Source organism: Aspergillus bombycis (assembly GCF_001792695.1).
Source record: "Aspergillus bombycis strain NRRL26010 chromosome Unknown contig00018, whole genome shotgun sequence".
Classification (NCBI taxonomy): Eukaryota; Fungi; Ascomycota; class Eurotiomycetes; order Eurotiales; family Aspergillaceae; genus Aspergillus; species Aspergillus bombycis.
In genome coordinates, this window is record NW_019170020.1 from 18,609 (window position 1) to 36,930 (window position 18,322).

The 18,322-nt window shown below is 47.9% G+C and overlaps 8 protein-coding genes across 8 annotated transcripts; 4 read left to right on the forward strand and 4 right to left on the reverse strand.

Moving 5' to 3' along the window:
- Window positions 1-907: 907 nt before the first annotated feature.
- Window positions 908-5,092, reverse strand: ABOM_002805 (aminophospholipid-translocating P4-type ATPase DRS2; the record flags this gene model as incomplete). Its single annotated transcript, XM_022529935.1, has 3 exons — window positions 908-1,756; window positions 1,818-2,121; window positions 2,175-5,092. The coding sequence occupies 3 exons, from the start codon at window positions 5,090-5,092 to the stop codon at window positions 908-910; spliced, it is 4,071 nt and encodes a 1,356-aa protein (XP_022391780.1).
- Window positions 5,093-6,639: 1,547 nt separating this feature from the next.
- On the reverse strand, window positions 6,640-7,876 carry ABOM_002806 (exosome non-catalytic core subunit RRP45; the record flags this gene model as incomplete). The annotated part of the gene is made up of 4 exons (XM_022529936.1): window positions 6,640-7,234; window positions 7,297-7,416; window positions 7,475-7,686; window positions 7,874-7,876. The coding sequence occupies 4 exons, from the start codon at window positions 7,874-7,876 to the stop codon at window positions 6,640-6,642; spliced, it is 930 nt and encodes a 309-aa protein (XP_022391781.1).
- A 35-nt stretch (window positions 7,877-7,911) lies between these two features.
- ABOM_002807 (spliceosome-associated CWC15 family protein) lies at window positions 7,912-8,926 on the forward strand (the record flags this gene model as incomplete). Its single annotated transcript, XM_022529937.1, has 7 exons — window positions 7,912-7,921; window positions 7,978-8,000; window positions 8,054-8,130; window positions 8,179-8,466; window positions 8,517-8,769; window positions 8,819-8,854; window positions 8,909-8,926. 7 exons carry the CDS (start codon window positions 7,912-7,914, stop codon window positions 8,924-8,926), a joined length of 705 nt encoding a protein of 234 aa, XP_022391801.1.
- Window positions 8,927-9,671: 745 nt separating this feature from the next.
- On the forward strand, window positions 9,672-10,244 carry ABOM_002808 (RNA polymerase II mediator complex head subunit MED22; the record flags this gene model as incomplete). Its single annotated transcript, XM_022529938.1, has 4 exons — window positions 9,672-9,705; window positions 9,791-9,855; window positions 9,912-9,980; window positions 10,062-10,244. The coding sequence occupies 4 exons, from the start codon at window positions 9,672-9,674 to the stop codon at window positions 10,242-10,244; spliced, it is 351 nt and encodes a 116-aa protein (XP_022391760.1).
- A 1,353-nt stretch (window positions 10,245-11,597) lies between these two features.
- Window positions 11,598-12,206, forward strand: ABOM_002809 (uncharacterized protein; the record flags this gene model as incomplete). The annotated part of the gene is made up of 1 exon (XM_022529939.1): window positions 11,598-12,206. The coding sequence occupies one exon, from the start codon at window positions 11,598-11,600 to the stop codon at window positions 12,204-12,206; it is 609 nt and encodes a 202-aa protein (XP_022391759.1).
- A 1,125-nt stretch (window positions 12,207-13,331) lies between these two features.
- Window positions 13,332-14,081, forward strand: ABOM_002810 (dihydrofolate reductase; the record flags this gene model as incomplete). The annotated part of the gene is made up of 1 exon (XM_022529940.1): window positions 13,332-14,081. The coding sequence occupies one exon, from the start codon at window positions 13,332-13,334 to the stop codon at window positions 14,079-14,081; it is 750 nt and encodes a 249-aa protein (XP_022391837.1).
- A 445-nt stretch (window positions 14,082-14,526) lies between these two features.
- Window positions 14,527-16,603, reverse strand: ABOM_002811 (chloride channel protein; the record flags this gene model as incomplete). Its single annotated transcript, XM_022529941.1, has 3 exons — window positions 14,527-14,682; window positions 14,733-15,116; window positions 15,176-16,603. 3 exons carry the CDS (start codon window positions 16,601-16,603, stop codon window positions 14,527-14,529), a joined length of 1,968 nt encoding a protein of 655 aa, XP_022391838.1.
- A 116-nt stretch (window positions 16,604-16,719) lies between these two features.
- ABOM_002812 (voltage-gated chloride channel (ClcA)) lies at window positions 16,720-17,355 on the reverse strand (the record flags this gene model as incomplete). Its single annotated transcript, XM_022529942.1, has 1 exon — window positions 16,720-17,355. One exon carries the CDS (start codon window positions 17,353-17,355, stop codon window positions 16,720-16,722), a length of 636 nt encoding a protein of 211 aa, XP_022391833.1.
- Window positions 17,356-18,322: the final 967 nt, after the last annotated feature.

An 18,322-nucleotide genomic window follows, 5' to 3' on the forward strand; every position in this document is an offset into this window, starting at 1 on the left:
TGTATACTAAGTGAATATACGCTCACCACAAGTGAGGCACTAGACCAAAGACCACAAGAAGAAGGAAGGGATCGATTGGGGTTCTGCAATGGAAGATGGTTTATATCAAATTGACACACGTCCAGGTTTCCATGAGAAGTTGAGGACCTGTCATTCTTATACTATCAGAATCACTACTGCCCGTAACCCTCTTCTGCATACAGCTGAGTTCCTCTAACCTGAGCCACTGCCGGCAGATATGAGTAGTTACGGTCTTGAGTAAAGCCTACTACACATCTAAAGGCTATTCGTGTCACTAGTGATTAATCACGAATCTGTAATGGTGGACTAGGCTTTTCGGGTATATCGATGCCGGTATTTGGGGATGATCTTTCTTTTTTTATTATTACATAGTTTGGTATCCGATCTGTAAGCCTAGACACTGTCGCCTTTTGAGTAGGGTCAAATCAGACTGATCATCTACCGTGGAGACCGACAGTAGACCAACTTAGGATATGGAGTTGGACGCGATTATACGAGTTTACTTGCATAAAGACAATCTCGACAGAAGATGGGCAATGCATCACCCATGTCTGTTTAACCTATCTAGACATCACAAGTCATCCATGTTCAAGAAAAACATCAACAAAGTGGTGTAGTCGAGGAAATTGATATCACAAAATTCAGGATTTTCACATTGACTCATAGAGAAAATAGGAAGGGGGAACATAAATAGTTAAAAAGCAAAGAGTAGGACCATCGTGTAATGTAGCCCAAAAATGAGAGATAAGAAGATGAATGGTGAGGCTAGCAAGAGAGAGCTAGATAGAGAGTGATAAAGGGAGGTGGGTCATCAGACCACCGTAAATGCAACTAATACATGGATGCAATGAACAGGAAAGAAAGTAGAAAAACAAAAATCAGATCGTTATACTAAGGCTCTGGAACTGGTCATTTCACCGTAGCGCCCTCTTCCTCTCGTGGTATCATAAGCATTGACGACTCTCATTTGGGCGCCATCATCAGCCTGACTGAAAGCATAGCCGCGCTGTTTGCGCATGCGCTGAACCTGGCGCACTTTGCGGATTGCCTTCTGGAACTGTTCCATGCGTGGGCGGTAGTCTTGTACATTATACTTCTGTATCTCTTGGACGTGGTGGTAATGTTGCGGGTAATACATTCGCTTGGCGTATTTCCAGGCGTAGTCCCGAAGAAGACAGACACATGGTAGGATGATAGCCATGAGATAGAAGATAGGTGACTTGAAGAGATGGGGAATGGTGCCGTAGTACTCTGTGGAGAAGCCGATGGCGGGTGCGGCATAGCCATACGCTGGAAGAAATGCTAGCCAGATAACCATTGATCCGGGGATAGCGATGAACGTGTATTTGGTCCAAATGTTGGTGATCAGTGCCGCTTTCCCAAGGACCGTGGCAAGGACTGCCGTGTACAGGGCAGATCCCCATACCCAATGGCCAGCAACCTTGCCGTCTACTTGCGGAAGATCCCAGAGGAAAATCAACTCCGAGACAATGTACAGTAGCAAGGAATGGTAGAAACCATTTAAGATCCACGACCAGAAACTGTGTCTTTTGAAGAACATCCCTTTTTGTCCAAGCTGGTACAGCTGAGGATACCGGTCCAATAATCGAGCAGAGATGAACTGATCACAGATACCCATCGCGAATGGAGGGAGCACTGTGAAGAAGACGTTGTAGAAGGACAGGGTCCATGACTCGTAGATAACTTCGCCAGAGAAAGCATTTTGGAAGGAGTACTATGTCTCTGTCAGCTGCATTCAGGGAAATCAGTGGATGAGAGGTCAAGCCATCACCTACCCAGAACTGTGTCATGTAAAGAGCGATATTCTTGTAGAAAGAATACAGAATCACACGGCTGATTCTGTGGTAACTCCACGCCCCATGAACAAGGAGGAGTTTGCGGAGATAACGGAACTGGGCTATAGACACATCGGCAGACCGAGCAGCTTGGAGACCTTCAAGGCCACTAATACCAACACCAACATGTGCGGCCTGAATCATGGACACGTCATTCGCACCGTCACCGATAGCGAGAAGTAAGGATTTGAGGTGACGCTTGACCAATTTGACTACCAGGGCCTTCTGCAAAGGAGAAACACGGCTAGGAGCCATTAGCATTAGACAGTCTAATAGAAGCAGACTATGACAACTTACCAGCAGACTACGGCTTTACACTGAATAGCAAGGTCCAGGAAGAGTTTTTCCATGTCCTTCTCTAACGCAAATGTCAGAGAGCGTCCGTCGATAACCAAAGCTAACGCTTCAATTTCGCCCGAAGCATTCTGGCTCTGAACAGCCTGCAGCTTCTTGGTTAGGTTTTCTCGGGTGGCTTGAGAAGACTCTTCATTAATAATTAGTAGCGTCATGTCTTCCGATATCAGCTTGCATGACATTCCAATATTGATAGCAGTCTCCTGTCGATCACCAGTCAAAACCCAGACTTTGATTCCCGCAGTCTGTAGCGTATGGATAGTGTCGGGAACTCCATCCTGCAGTCGATCCTCGATAGCGGTAGCTCCAAGAAGGTAAAAGTCTTTTTCGATAAGCTCTGAAGCCTTGTCGAGCTCGTCTGCGCGGTTTCCACCAACAGTTGTTGCAGCCTTATCGTATATTTGGTACCACTGTTGGAATTCTTCCTCAGAAACTTCGCGCATCGCCAAACAAAGAGTCCGGAGACCTTCCGAAGCATATTCTTCCAGGTGTTGCAAAGTCGCCTCGACGATAGGATTGTCGGCATTAAGTCGCTCAAGGATGACGGTGTCTGCACCTTTGGTGTAAATTCGGATCTTCCCATCTGGACACCTGAAGATCGTTGACATTCGTTTACGCGTCGAATTAAATTCGCAGACAGCCAGCAGCTCATATTCATACTCATGCCCCCCTACTGTGAAGAGCACGGAGCGAGGTCTCCGATTTGTGAATTGGTAGCCCAACGTCGCAGCACCTTCAACGAGAGCGCCCTCGTCAGGAGAGGCTGCCTGGTACTTGATTTTGTCAGGTTCCTTTTCAGATCTTTCAGGGATAACAGTGTGGCAGGTAGAGAGAAGTGTGAGAAAATGATGAATCGCATCTGCTGTCGGATGACCTCCTTGTAGGTTCTCCCTGAGCTTTTTGAAGTCATGTACCCCGACTTCCACTCCGTCTTCTACAGTGGCTCGTCGATCTTCTGAGATGTCTTCACCATATTGGATGCCGCCAATTGTACACTGCTTGAACTCCATCATGTTGCAAGTCAAGGTTCCTGTCTTATCTGAAAAGATGTACTCTATCTGCCCAAGTTCTTCGACTAACGATGACGTTCTACAGGTTGCCGGAGTGTCGGTTTTGTCGTAATAGATATCGAGGTCAGAATTGATTAGGAACGCCTGGGCGTACTTGACGATTTCAATTGTCACGAAGAGCGAGATTGGGACAAGATTGGAATAAAGGACCCAATAGGTAAATATATCGAGGAAGAATTGCTTTACTGCGTTCGTACTGCCATAGTCAAGGTAGGTGAGTTTGTCGGCTGCGGTTTGTCGGATAATAAGATCGCCAACAGAGCTGATAACACTAAGAGCGATTAGAATGCTGACCAACATCAAGATCTGAATGTTGACCATGCGCTCTACGGCCGTCCGCTTGATCGGAGTCGCTGTCGCATTTCGCATCAGCTTCGTCTCATGGCCAGTGAAGACGACAATACCGTGAACCCACGGCGTGTTTCGCAGGGTAGCTCCTCGAAGAAGAAGTTGGTCCGGTGCTAGAGGGAGTTCCTTTTCCCCTCCTCCCGCATGCATCGTCAGGGTAGCTTCATAGGTGTAAAGACTGCTATTCGGTTGCTCCGATCGAACCCGGCCACTCAGCCGGCTAAGATCAGCGGGGCTTACCAAATGTGCAGTCTCCGGAATTGCCTGCTTAATTTTTAGGTTGGTCTCTCCATCTAAATTGGCGGTTTCGATGTAGCACAAGCCCTCAGGTTCAGAAGACGCCAACAGAACCAAATCGGCGGGAAAGGGCTGCTCTGACTCAACACGAACGATATCTCCCACCGCGACATCGATCCATTTCGTTTCGTGGAATGCTGATCCTTTCAGAACTTGAGTCTTCGAGTAATTGAGGGACTTGTCAGACGAGCGTCGTTTATAGTCTTCTACAAGTTCCTTAATAGCAGAGACCAACAGCACGATCAACAACGGACCAATTGTGGTGTAACGATTTGTCGGCGACACGTTTGGAATTTGCTGGAGGACAGCAGTGAACAAGAAAAACAGGTTGGCGTATTTCGAGAACTGTTCGTATAAGAACTTCGGAATAAAGGTGATGATGTTATACTTCGCGGTAGAGACGTGGTTGTCGACGAACTTATGCACCGCATTGGCCGGGGGATTGTTCAGCACGATCATGCGAGGTCCAAGTGTCGAAGGGTCGACCTTCTTCCGCCCGAACCCAAACTTGAAATCCGACTTCCTCGACTTTTTCTGACTTGGGGGGATGCCTCCCTCGGCGTGTTCGGTGCTGTCAACTCGTGCCGCCCTTGCACCGGCCTCTGTGAGAGGAAGGTTCATGTCCGAGTATTCCTGACCCATGCCCAGCATGTGCTTTGCTCTTCCCATTAGCCCCCCTCCCAAGCCCAGTATGCTATTCCGTTGATTCGCCTCCTGTACGCGATGTTCGGACTGCATATAATCATCATGATCATCCACATGGTAGTACCCATCATCGTATTCGTCAACGGAGTAGCGCCGGTAGTTGTCCAAGCCCGAGGTTTGAGAATAGGTTCGAGATACATTGGCGGCCCCCATGTAAGGATCGCCTATGTACGCCCCGGAGTGCGGCGGAGGGTGCGCGGAGACTGTCGCATGGGCACCGGAGTGCGGCGGCGCCTGTCCGCCGACAAACTGGTCATAGGAAATTGAAGGTCGCGCCTGGGGGTAATCGGAGTCATCGATATTGTACTGTTGCAACAAATGGTCGTCGTTGACGGGCGGGCGCTGTCCAGAATTATACATAGGGGTCGTGTCCTCCAGCTGCAGCAGGTCGTCATCGCGGCCAGCGGCTGGGTGGTGACCGGGAGGTCTACCGCTGGCCATGATGCTCGAGGCGGGTAGACACCGTCAGAGCAACGTTATGCCCCTGGAGCATTGATCGACAGTGAACGAGGGCAGGAAAAGGAGCGAGACGATGCAAGTATGGGACGACTACAGACGACGATGTTTGGAATTGCGCAAGGGGAGTGCAAGAGAAAAAGCAATAATCATGAAACTCGAAGCGAATGGAAACCGAAGGTGACAGAATGGAGAAGGAAATCTGACGACTGCCTGGAAGAAGGTTTATTATTCGTTGGGATGCGGCTTGACGCTAGTCTTTGGGCGGTGTTGTTTTGGATCTCCGTCAGTGGCTGGGGGGGGTTTTTTCCTTTATTTTTGGGGATCGTCCCTCGTCAGTAATACTACGCAGTACTAACTACTAGTAGTAGTATGAGATTAGTCCCTGCGTTATTCTGACTTGGTACGCATTAATTCTTTCCTGTCAGTTCAATTCTTTGATTATTAAAAATAGGTAACTAAGAACTGGCAAGATAAACTAAGGAAATTAATTCGTTCCTGTCTCGCCAATGGTTGTAAAAATAAATCCATATTAAGCGTCCCTGCGCCTCGACGATGCGCGTCTCGCTCCCCACTCCGCCATCCCAAACTACCACTATTCTTTATTAACAAGACGACAAGAGATCTCTGGTATGCACCTGTCGGAAATTTTCCACTTAACGTGGCTGACAACTGCCACTTGAGATAGATTCTTCGTATTTCCTGAAATACTTGAAACATGACCAAGCACAACGAACATCTCGCTTGGTCATGTTTTATACATCATTTTAAAGGATTTCTAATTAAGTCGACTTGTATCCCGAATAGCCCTTCAAAGGTCTGTTAATTCGTCTATATTTCTCCCGGCCTTTCTCAACCCTCCCTAGACTGGGCCCGATATAACCGACCTTAATTTCTTGATACACACCAACAAGCATTAAGCCCTCTCTACCCAAATACTAGGTTACTCCCAATTACCCTAACGCATACCGTTTGGGTATCTCTTGAAGAACGCTTGTTAGGACAGGAGCCGTAGCACTCGCATGTAGAGCTTCTCCGATGTAGATGTGTCCGGTGATACCTCTCAGTTCATTTACGAGAACTCTTACAATTCAGAAGTCACCGTGGTGCCTGGGACTGTAACGCCGAGCCAGCTCTAGAACGTCCGAGAATGCCGAGTGTTGGGTTTGCATATTTAAATTAAATCTGTCATTTTTCTCTCCACCGTGGGTCCAATTTCACTTGAAACCAGATGGGAAATACAGTCCCACTAGTGATTGCTGCCTGGTCGCAACTCCAAGCACCCTATCTATGGTGTAGAACGTCTGTATTCAAGGACGCAAAGGGGATAGAAGAGAAAGACAGAAGCCCAAAACGGCAGGTTACTGTCTATGTAGTACGGTCTTTGATCATTATTTGAGAGGACAAATGCCGAGAACACACAAAATAGACTCTGGTATTGATATCTATGATACAACAAATCCTAAGCGTATTGAGCACTTTGACTCTAATTGGAAGAAAAAAAAAAAATAGACGAATGTTATGGCACATGTCTACCGATCGTTCGCCGCTCTAGACTCCTCAATCAAACTACCCTTAGCCCGTTTTGCGAGGTCAGCTTGTAGCGCCTTGTCAATGATGCCGTTGATCTCCTTCACTTTCTCAAGTGCGACGGATGACTTATTCACGAACACCATGGCACTGACTGGGGACCCAGAGAACTTCGAGAGGTAGCATACATCGCCTGCATTATTCAGGCCCATGACCACATCCGCCTCAGAGGCCTGCTCCTCTTTCCGAGTGGCATCCACAATGACCCGCTTTCCTTCATCATAAGTATGGAATGTGATCGATAATGGTTTGTGTGTGATATTCAATGCGACTGGGACGCGCTCGTCGACTCCGTAGACGATCACTTGACCGTCCTTAACGACGGCATCTGGCCGACGGAAATGCTGAAGACCCGCCATAACTCCAATACAGGCCGCATCAATCAGGTTGCCATCGTAGTCTGTGATGTGCACGTCTGCCCGAACATTCCAGCAGCTGACACCCTTCAAAACGCAAAGCGATTCGGTATCAAGGGCGTTCGAGTGACGGATTACTCTGTCTAGGACGTTGGACACATATGTCTCAAGGTCACCCTGTCTATTGTCCCAGGCTATATTAGCTACATATCTCCCGGCATTGTGAGCTGGACATAAACGTACCGGCCATTCTCCCAGGCGGGAGAGCCCATAGCGGTCAGCTCCAGGGCAATGGTAAAAATACCATCGAAGGGACGATCATCATGGGGTTTTGTAACTTCAGACGAGATGCGGACAATGAGACTGTAAGCTGAGATTAACGTCTATCTCAAATAATTAACCTCGGGCAGCACTAACTCACCTGGTCTTGCCAAGTTGGACCTTCACATGCCCGTACTCTTCGCCGAACGACACATTCAAGGGACGAAATTGATCGGCCTGGCGGCCATCGAGTCTTACATCCTCACGCAGAGCATTGAGGATGAAGTCGCGCTCGGCAATTGAGAGCGGTGCTTCTTTGTTCATGGTTGCGGAGGCGGACTCGGCCCCAGCGGGGTCAGCAAGACGGACTTTCTATAGAAATTTCCTGCACTCCGCAGCGTCATTGATGAGCGGGCCAAAGTTGTTCCTAAAGATGTCGATCATAGTAATCCAATCATATGTAGTGTACTCCAAAGGCGGTGTGCACTCGCTGATTCAGCCTCCAACCTGAGGCAGTCCGCGGAGTGGTGCTTCAGCGGTCATTCATCTTTGAACAAACCATCGGAAACTTCCAAAACGCAGATTCTGTAGCCCACCATGACTACAGGTGAGAAAAACTTAAGAAAATAATATCGCAAAGGCATTGCGCTAATCCACATATAGCACACAGACCCACATTCGATCCGGTATGCGTCTACTTCTATCTAGGAATACTTATCCATAGACTCACGGAGAACAGGCACAAGGGAAGGAAGCCTTGCGCGGCCCTGCCTACCACCAGCGACTGCTCCCAGCACATACGCACTTGAAGACTCGGTAAGTCGGTTTCGTACTGTGGGTGTGATAATCTCTAATATGTTCAAGTCAACTCGGTCAGGGTGGTGAAGGCGAAGCTCAACAACGCGATTTGCGCGCCGAATTGCTCCAAGCCGAAGCCGCTCATTTTGCGAAGAAGAGGGGTATCCCCGTGGATGAACCAACTGTCGATAGCGCAGCACCCAAACGCCAAATAGAAGGTGGTTCATCTGGCGGCGATCCAATTGGGACGGAGGATGAAGATCCGGAAGCCAAACGGCGGCGAATACTAGAGGAGACGCGGGACATAGATGCGGATTCGGATGGGTCAGAGGATGACAGTAGTGAAGAAGAAAGGTTTGTCACTCCAATACGCAAGCACGTCAGCTATGCTGATAAATCTTTAGTGATGATGAAGATGAGGCCGCCGAGTTGATGCGAGAACTAGAAAAAATCAAGAAGGAGAGACAAGAACAGAAGGAGAAAGAAGAGCGCGAACGTGCTGCTGAAGAGGAAGAGAAACGGGAATATGATATTGCTAAAGGAAACCCGCTGCTTAACGCTCAGGACTTTAACTTGAAACGTCGCTGGGATGACGACGTGGTTTTCAAGAACCAAGCCAGGGGAACCGAGGATAAGAGAGGAAAGGAGTTTGTCAACGTAAGCTCGTCCAGTGTGGCTGTTTTTACTTGTCGCTAATTACATGCAGGATCTGTTGCGGTCGGACTTCCACAAGAGGTTTATGGTAGGTTACACCTAGTCATAAAAACTTGATGTTTCTACTAACACATACGTGTAGGGCAAGTACGTCAGATAGGTTGCCTACTGCAGTCTATCCAAACCAAATATTGGATACACCATCGCAATATAACGCCATTGATACAAATGCAAAAATGGCTCAACGACATTTCGATGGCTTGGTGAGCAGTCATGATATAATTTCCTGGCGCCGAGTCGATGCCTACGCCATATACTGCTCTCACATACCAGCTCCTATATCAGGCAGAGTTCTGCTAATCTAACTGCGTGGGAGGCTTATCTGGAACAGGTGGGATGCAGTGGGCAAGGTTGTCGCACTGAGATTGGAGTGCAATGGTTCAAGTGCTCCATTACTGGAGCCAAGTCCATGAGAATCATTGAATGTCACTGGGATTATTCATAGTCTGCATCGTTTTCATGGTTTGCCAGATGTCTTTTCCCTGCTCAACTACCGGCCATAGTTTTACCGGCCATAGTTTACAACCAAACTACCTTAACAGCTAATGTACATTGAAACTGCAAGCACCTCTACACATCCATATCGAATAGAAAAGTAATTATGCATCAGTATTGCTATATCCTCAGCTCATGTTCGAAGCGCTATAACCCAGCCAAGCATGATCTACGTGTAGTACATCTTAATCAAGTAATGATCAGCGGATACAATAATGTCGGCAATAACCTCTACCGCCAGGCAAGCCGCCTTCATCGCAAGATAGCTATTATCTCTATCAGTTATCATTCCGACATCTATCTACTAACAAAAATATCATCACTGAATAGCTTGCCCTAAGAGAGCAAAAATGGACTCTCAACCAACGTCCAAGGCATTGCATTGTGCGCAACCCATACCACCACCTTGACATATATAAAACATCGTTGTTCATTCACCATCCGCATTTCTAATCAACATACTCCGCAGACCGCATCAACACCAATATCTCCCAATTACTTCAAAGATTCGAGAATATAATGGCAACAGCAACAGTCTGTCTCCTCTTTGCACTATAATGATCATCTGAACTGACGCCAATGACACACAGGTCGAGAGTACTAGCCATACTTCAACAGCAGTGGAAACATACCAACTTGACGTTGAATCAACTGCTTTGGTATGCATACGTACATCCATATGCTTACCTCGTGCAGGCTTTGACAGCGCTAGTTTCTGTCGCTAACTCTATCAACCACAGGTCCGCGCCGCCGAAGATATTCTCTCTTTGACCCGTACAATGAAAGAAGCCTGGCTCTTTGGAAAGCTCAACACTCTTGGCGAAGACGAATCGGATGTGAAGCGGCGAGAGGAGCTAGAGAGGGATGCAGATGCTATCCAGAAAGCCATCGAGGAAGGTGGCTTGTTGAAGCCGGCTAAATGATCTTTTGATGACATGTGAGTTCTGGTGTTATTCTGAGCTTTTGCTCCGGCATGGTTTCATAGATACTGCATTATTGGCGTCTAGGAGGGGCTTTTATTATTTCTCTTGTACATTATTGCTTGTATTGTAGATACCCATCACTACAATTTCGACTTCGTGCTAGTTCTTTCTGATTTTTTTTTTCTTTTTTTGATACAAGAGTTATTATGTCTTCCTTGCGTTCACTACGCAGGGCTGTCAATCCACCGACAAGCTATTGGCGATATCGCTATCGAAGCTGAAGCGTCTCTGGACTCCAATACTCCCAGCTATCTACCGGCAACGGGCCTACGAGTATCCTATTGCATGGCCTTCTCTTTAGCTTGCTGGAATTAATGAGTGGCCTTGCTAATGCTGGTATTGACACCACCGATAAAACTGGCTATCCAGCAATACTTGGTAGCTTATGCCACTCACAGTCAGCAGGGGCTAACCCCATCATCCAGCTCCACGGGCTTCATCGCCTGGAAAACCCAAGCGAGCAGTATTGATCGCTCTCAAGCATCTTCGACGAAATGACTTGGGCACCTTTCGTCGATCAATCTCAAAGACCCAGTTATCTAGCAAAGCATACATGTGATGGCTTAAAAAAAAAACTCTGTTTCTTTGCCCAGCATTCCATTGGGATTCGATATTAGCCTACCTGTTCTACTTGATAAGCCACCGCTATAATAGAGTGTCAATCTCTTAAGCAGGATCATCTGAACATGAAAATGGTTCACAACAATATATATACTACTTTATCTCTACTTCCCCACCTTGCTTCCTTTGTTCTCCTTTTTATGACTATGGACCCTCTGTTATATGTAGACGGCTTCGGCGGAGTGGAGCGTGCTTTATATGGAAACAGACCCTCAAGGTACGGAGTATATTACTCCGTACACCACGAACTCTTTCGTCTCACTGGAAAACTGATATTGTAGGGACTATGGTTCTTGACAAGGCACGGTGCCACTCACACTTTCGTAATTATAACAGAGCACATTAGTCCGGTGTAGTATAGTAGTATAAGGCTATACTAGTACGGGGCGTCGGGCAACGGGGCCAAAGCAGAAGACGTTTTTGGGCTCTAACTCAAGGCTATCCGTCTCCCAAGAAACAATATTCTTGGTATTTCTACCCTAAGCCCTATCGCAAGAACAAAGGAGGCAGTATTATAAAGGCAGACACAGTCTACAATACGATAGGGGGGTGATTACCTGTCGTTCCTACTAAGATCATTATCTCCGGATATCTAAGTCTACCTAGCCAACTCGTCAGAGGATTTGATTCTACTTCCCGTCATCATCATCATCATCAACAACCTCGTTAACCATGTTATTTACTCAAAGTATTCTCTTCGCGCTCGCCTTCTGGCACGCAGCCCCGGCACTTGCCGTATCTCTGCCCTCTCCGCAGCAGGAACTCGAGTATGAGACCGATCTCAACATAACCGAAAGCAACCTCGCAACACGAGACCTCGAGAAACGGCGGGAATTCCCCATCACAATGTGCCCTATCCGGTGGATCGGCAACTACCCATACTGCCCTTACAGCAACGGCGAAGCAGCCATAGACGCATGGCTCCACCCAATGGCAGCCAAGATCAAGGAGCTGTCGGACGGCAACGTATGCACAAAAGAATGCGGCCAGACCGAAGACTTCAAGTGGTGTTTCACGTCCCATACCGAGGGCTATTTGTGCGATACCGATGCCTCACTCAAGACCATTCAAGGCGCCCTCAGAAAGACCATGAGGGATAGGGCATATTGGATCTGTGAGCAGGAGTGCTTCCGGCTGTCTCACGGTGGTACCTGGCGTGGATCGCTCCTTATCGGGCGGAAGGCCACCTGGGATGATGAGTACTACTGCGGGCCTGCGACTTGGGATGAAAAGTTTGCTAAGGGAGATAAATGTATCTCGGGGGGTAAGAAGGATCTTTAGGCTTTAGCTGGGGGTAGCGAGCGGCATTTCTTTGGGTGTTGTTGGAGGGATTGTTGTTTGCCAATTGTGCTTTAGTTGTTTCGATTCTTCTTCTCTTCCTCCATCCTTTCATATATGGAGATGGAGAGAGGGTGCAGTATCCATATTGCATTGTACTTTTAAATATATATTCCTTCCGAAGCGCTGCTTTCATTCGTGCCATAGGTTGCATAGACCTTACCATTTTGTCTTTCATGTATGGGAAGATCATTCAATATCCCTAATTTCATCATCTTTCCAGATAGCCATGGGGGTTTCTAGCCATGTGTGCAATGATATGTTGCCACGTGCTACTATAGCTCGAGTGTCTTGCGGTTCGATGAATTCAAATAAATGTATATAAATAACACATGAGTAGATCAACCATATTCAATTTCACCAATTATTGTAATGGCAAGAGTAGACAAGTCCCTTACTTTTAATTTACATGCCCTTATTCAAGAAATGCCGAATGGTAGTGAGAAACAGTCTGCCAGAAATACTGTAGTCTGTATCGATTAGTGCGAGCGATAAGATAGTGAACAGTTCATTGTCTGGCAGAATAAATTGAACACACCGTCAGTTACACCACTGGATAGTGTATCTTCAGGAATGCTAGGTTTCCAAGGTTTCTACGCCATCCCGAGCGATTGTTTTTCTACTAAAAAACCTCAGTAACTAGCTTACTATATAGTTATTATCCCATACTAGTTTTAGACCGAAATAGAATTGTTTAGCAGAGATATTATTATCTCAAAATCAACCAAAAACACCCCTGTCCCCGGTCGGGGACTCAAATCAAACCATTGAAGACCGCCTTCCAATACAAACATACACCGCCAACAGTAGTAGGCGGTCAATGTCGCGGTACCTGACTCCACCCAGAAATGTCCCGATAAGGCAAGCGTGCACCAACACAGCTCCAACTTATACAACCTGAACAACGACTCTATGACCTACCTCTAAGCATAACGACCTAATCATACAGCAGCCAAATCCCCTCAGCACCTCCCCTAACCAAAAAGTCCAACCTCCCAATCAATATCACCCTTGCAAGAAAAAAAAAAGCTACCAACTCCCTACCAACCCCCACCAAGCCAACCAAAAATGCCACCAACAAACCCCCTCACCCTAATAGTCGCAACTACGCCGATTCCTACACGTGAAAAAACCCTCCTCGGAATCGGCCTGAATGGCACGCTCCCCTGGCCGCGCATAAAAGCTGATATGAGCTTCTTCGCGCGCGTGACATCCCGTCCCCCGCGCTCAGGGACAACAAATGCCATGATCATGGGTCGGAAGACCTACGATTCCGTGCCTAAGAGTCTGCGGCCGCTGGGGAAGCGGATTAATGTTGTTGTTACGCGGGATGTGGCGGGTGTGAGTAAACGTGTCTCGGAGGAGTTGGAAGGGAAGAGGGCGAAGATGGCGGCGACTGCAGCTACTGCAGCTACTTCTGCTGGGGAGAACAAGGAGGGGGGGCCGGTTACGGATGCGATTGTTAGCTCTGGGTTGGAGGGGGCGCTTGAGGACGTGGAGGGGAAGTTTAAGGGGGGGCTGGGGAGTGTTTTTGTGATTGGGGGTGCGGAGATTTATGCGGCGGCTTTGAGGTTGGGAGACGATCGGCCAGTTAGGATTGTCATGACGAATGTTGAGAAGAAGGGGGTGGATGGGGAGAAGGCACAGTTTGAGTGTGATACTTTCTTTCCGGTTGATGAGGAGCTGCTCATGGAGAAGGGGTGGAAGAAGGTGAGTGCGGAGGAAGTGACCGAGTGGGTGGGCGAGCCTGTTTCGGGGGAATGGAAAGACGAAGGTGAGGTTCGAATCCAGATGGTTGGATATGAACGGATCTATTGAAGTTGCAGGCACTGTGCATGGTTTAGCCTCTCTTTCTCTTGTAAATACCGATAGCATTCGATTGCTTTGGGCAATGATAATCTATTTACGGCGAGCCTTCCCCGCTTGAAGTTCAATGTTAGGCATCTGCAGTCAAAGAGGCGCTTGCTAATGAAGGCATGTCAACAAAAACAAGTCTTGAACTCTATCAAGCACAATAAAAACATACAGGCAACCTCCGCTGATATACACTTGGTAGTAGAAACAGTGCTAAGAAAAATACAGTTTATAGTATGTGCATAATGCTCAAGCTCAAAATATATGCGAAATAAGAAAAATGCTACCCGTGACCAGGAATGTGCGCAGGTACCGAAACATAACGCCGGACAATGCTTTGAAGTCGTTGACAATATGTATACGGCTGTGTTCTCTTTTGCAGCAAGCGGATCAATCTGCTTAAAGAGAATCACTCATTCTCCTTCATGAACTTCACGAAGGCCTTCTTATGGACCAGACCCGCGTACTGTCCGTTTTGAAGGACGCACAGGTATCGTAGGCCTAGTTTAGCGAAACACTGGTAAACAAGGTCCAGAGGTGAATGGATATCAAGAGACATAGGGGCCTGTACATGCATCAGCTTGTGAGGAGACATGGAGACTTGTATCTACATACCGGATCAATATAGCGGTTAAAGTCCACTCGAATGGCCTCTTCATCATCACTGTCGGACACAACCGACATCGTATCTAGCGTCATCAGACATAACGTATTTTCTTCGTCCTCGAGATTGTCCAGCGCATATTCGAGGTCCGGGGCCGGGATCAACCCAGACAAGATATCGTGACGTAAGATGGGGAGGCCACTATCTAACTCTCCTGCCATGAGAAGAGTTTGAAGTTTGGAGCGCAACTCTGTCGCTGGTACGAACGGAGAGTCTGAGATATCAATGATACGACCCCTGCGTACAGGTCTCACGAGGTCTCCGAGCTCTGCGTCTGATACAACCTGTATCTTGTTATCAAGGAACGGGTACGAGTTCATATCAGTTAAGAGATCCTGTCCCAGTCAGCATGTAATCCAGTAGCAGAGTACCTTGAGTTTCTGTCAGTGCTTACATAGATGCTGCGGGGCTCAATCGCATCAGCAGTCCATTTGGCACAAAGGATGGCCAGGGAAAACGGAAGGACATGGGCAAGACTGCCTGTCAGTTCAAAGAGAATGACGGCCAATGTAACCGACAAGCGGGTGACACCACACATGGTAGCCCCTGCGGCAATCATCGCATACACCCCTGGGGTCACACACGATTCCATTCCCGACACAGCCGGGCAGGAGGACCCAAACAAGGGGAACGTTGGGTATTTCACCACGAAGTACTGTGCCACATGACCAACGATCCGCCCCAAGAGACCACCAACAACCATGGACGGAACATAAATACCCGCTGGCACTTTAATGCCGAATGTAACTACCGTTAACAGGCTTTTGACGACGAATGCTACAAGAAGGTAGCGGATAATGTCGACAATGCCATCTTCGTTTGGACACAGTCCATTTGGCGATGAGGATTCATGATCGCAAGGACTGGCCAGCTCGAACAGAAGTTCAGATACGGCCAATTTAGTATAGCGATTCCAGAAGCTGACTAGACCAGTCACAAGCGCGACAAGAACTACCTCCAGCATTGGCCAGCGCTTGATAACTGGGATTCGTCGGAATGAGCGAGCCCATAAACTAGATGCCTTGATGAAAAGTGCCCCAAGCGCGCCTCCAAGTACACCCAAAATAATGAATATCACTAACTCAAAGATCTCCCAATCGTTGAAATATCGAACCTCGAATAGGACGATCTTACCCGTCCCATAAGGATTGAGGAATTTCAGGGAGAGCGCTGCAGCAATACAGCAGAAGAATGTTCTAAAGAGCGTCTTTGGAGGGAAATAGTAGCTAACTTCCTCAAGACTAAAGAGAACACCACCAATGGGGGCACCAAAAGCTACTGCAACACCACTCGCAGCGCTTGCGCTCAGCACCTCTCTTCTTTTTCCATCATTGCGATTGTATTTGGCGAACAAACGACAGCAGATGTTTCCCACGCAGGTAGCGATGTGGACATACGGACCCTCCTTGCCTAAACTTAGGCCAGATGACACACTGAAAATCAAAGCAATGGTCTTAATGACCAGCGTTTTGAAACCCAGATATCCGTGCAAGACGAAACCACTGTTGATGACTTTCACTTCCGCAACCCCGCTGCCCGCCGCAGAATAATAAACCATATCAGGACGTGTGGGAATCGCCGAGTAAGGTGCCCGCGGGCTAGTATCGGAGCTTGGGGTGTCAGCAGCTGCATCGGTACGTTTCGTACTGCGCGACGAAGCTGCACCCAAATTTTCATCCAACGTCGTTAGAGAGACCGACGAAGGAACAACCGTCTTCGTTAACAACGTGAGAAAGCAAGAGACGACGGACAGGATAACTACCCAGGCCACGTACATGCCAAAGTCCGTCCACTGATTTTCCGTGCTCGAGAAGGTTAGCATCTTGGACCATGACCACCATGCAGAGCACACAGGATTGTCCACACAGCATTGTTGGCGGCTACGGAACCATCGCGTGGTACAAATGCCTTCTTTGAGATCATACACAAAGTCTTCGGTTACGTCCACGAAATAGGCGATCGCGCCGTGATACAGCCGATTAGCGCGACGAGAACCCAGCCCTGAGCACCATCGAACCATGCTAGGAGTCGACCCCGGAGGTCTCTCCGCGCCCGCAACTGTCGAAGGCGCTCACCATCTGCAATACTATCATGTACCCAGTCGGTAGAGGTAAATTGATCATACCAAGTTCGATCATCCATAAATGAAGCGTTCAGGCCATCTTTGGCCGATGCAGCAAGGTTCTCAGCTTGGTCCGCACCTATACTTCCGCGTCGGCTGACTCGCAAGGCTTGGGAGTTAGCACGGCTATGATGGCGTGATCGGCGGATGCTCCCAGCCAACAAGTTATGTCGAAAGTTGGTATCGGAGCCGGTAGAAAGATTGGTATATGACCGTTGTACACCTCTGTTTCCTCGATCTTTCCCTAGCAGGCTGGTTGTTTCGCCAATCTCCAAGGGTGGTTGTAAAGACTGATAACCGGTATGTGCTTCCGAGAGATAGCTATGTTGTCTGACCGCGGACGGGGAGGGAGGAGCCGTTCGGGAGAGAGACCGTTGGCGACCATCTTCGCTCGGAGCTTGACCGCCTTCCTGGGCAAAGGAGGTCAAATTAGAGGGTACAGAGCGTGGCATATTGAAGCGATAAGTACTTCGGAGTTAAATGTGGTGGTCTGATTCCCCGGTTAGCACAAGCCACCCGCAAGGGCACCCAGATTAACGGAGAATACCAAAACATATCATAGAGCATAAAGATTCTGAGGAGATCAAGCCACCTTTTTATCTCTGTTGACTCAGGTGAGCCGTTCTGACGGAGGTTGGCTAAGAGCGGTGAAACGTGGAGAGCCTAAGATTCCACAAGAGGTCTCAAACAAAAGGGCGATAAAGAAGTCAAGTCACAAAGACTGTCAGGTTGAGGAGAAATATAGCAAGCAGTCAAAGAGCAGGGGGGCTATTCATAGCATATGAGCCCTGGATGCAGTGGTGGAAGAGAAGAGACGCAAGACATAGTCTCAAGATAAATAGTTTTAAAACAGCGTTGATGGCAGATGACCCGCACGTAAATACATGGAGCCAAAACACGGGACTAAACGCACATCATTTGGTAAATCAAATTCCCAATTTTACTCTTCCGACGCTGGAGAGTTGTACTTAACTCAGACGCACAGGTATCCGCCCCGGATCAACTATCCTTTGCGAATAAGCAAATATCCCCGGAAAATTCTTCCATTTAATTCAAAGGGGGTGCTGAAAGAGCTGCTGCAACAACAACTTGAACCCCTACTAGTAAGTACTACTACTAGTACTAGTATATCCGGAGAATCCCCAGAACACGTGAGGCGCGGTGTAACAAAACGTATGGAAATTCGACTTAGTAACTTTATTAGAGCAGCCATTCATGCCCGTTGAATTTGCCTTTAACCCCACCATTCTTTCCCCAACGGAAAAGATCGGCGACTCTGATGTCAAGTGTTGAAAGCGACTCAATCATTAGACCAGCAAGGTTGTTGGTAAAGTCTCCTCCTAAATATGTCTCTCGCTTTACCGTTCCTTTCATCCCTTGTGTTCCCACCTTGTATGGTGATTCAATATTACTACTAGT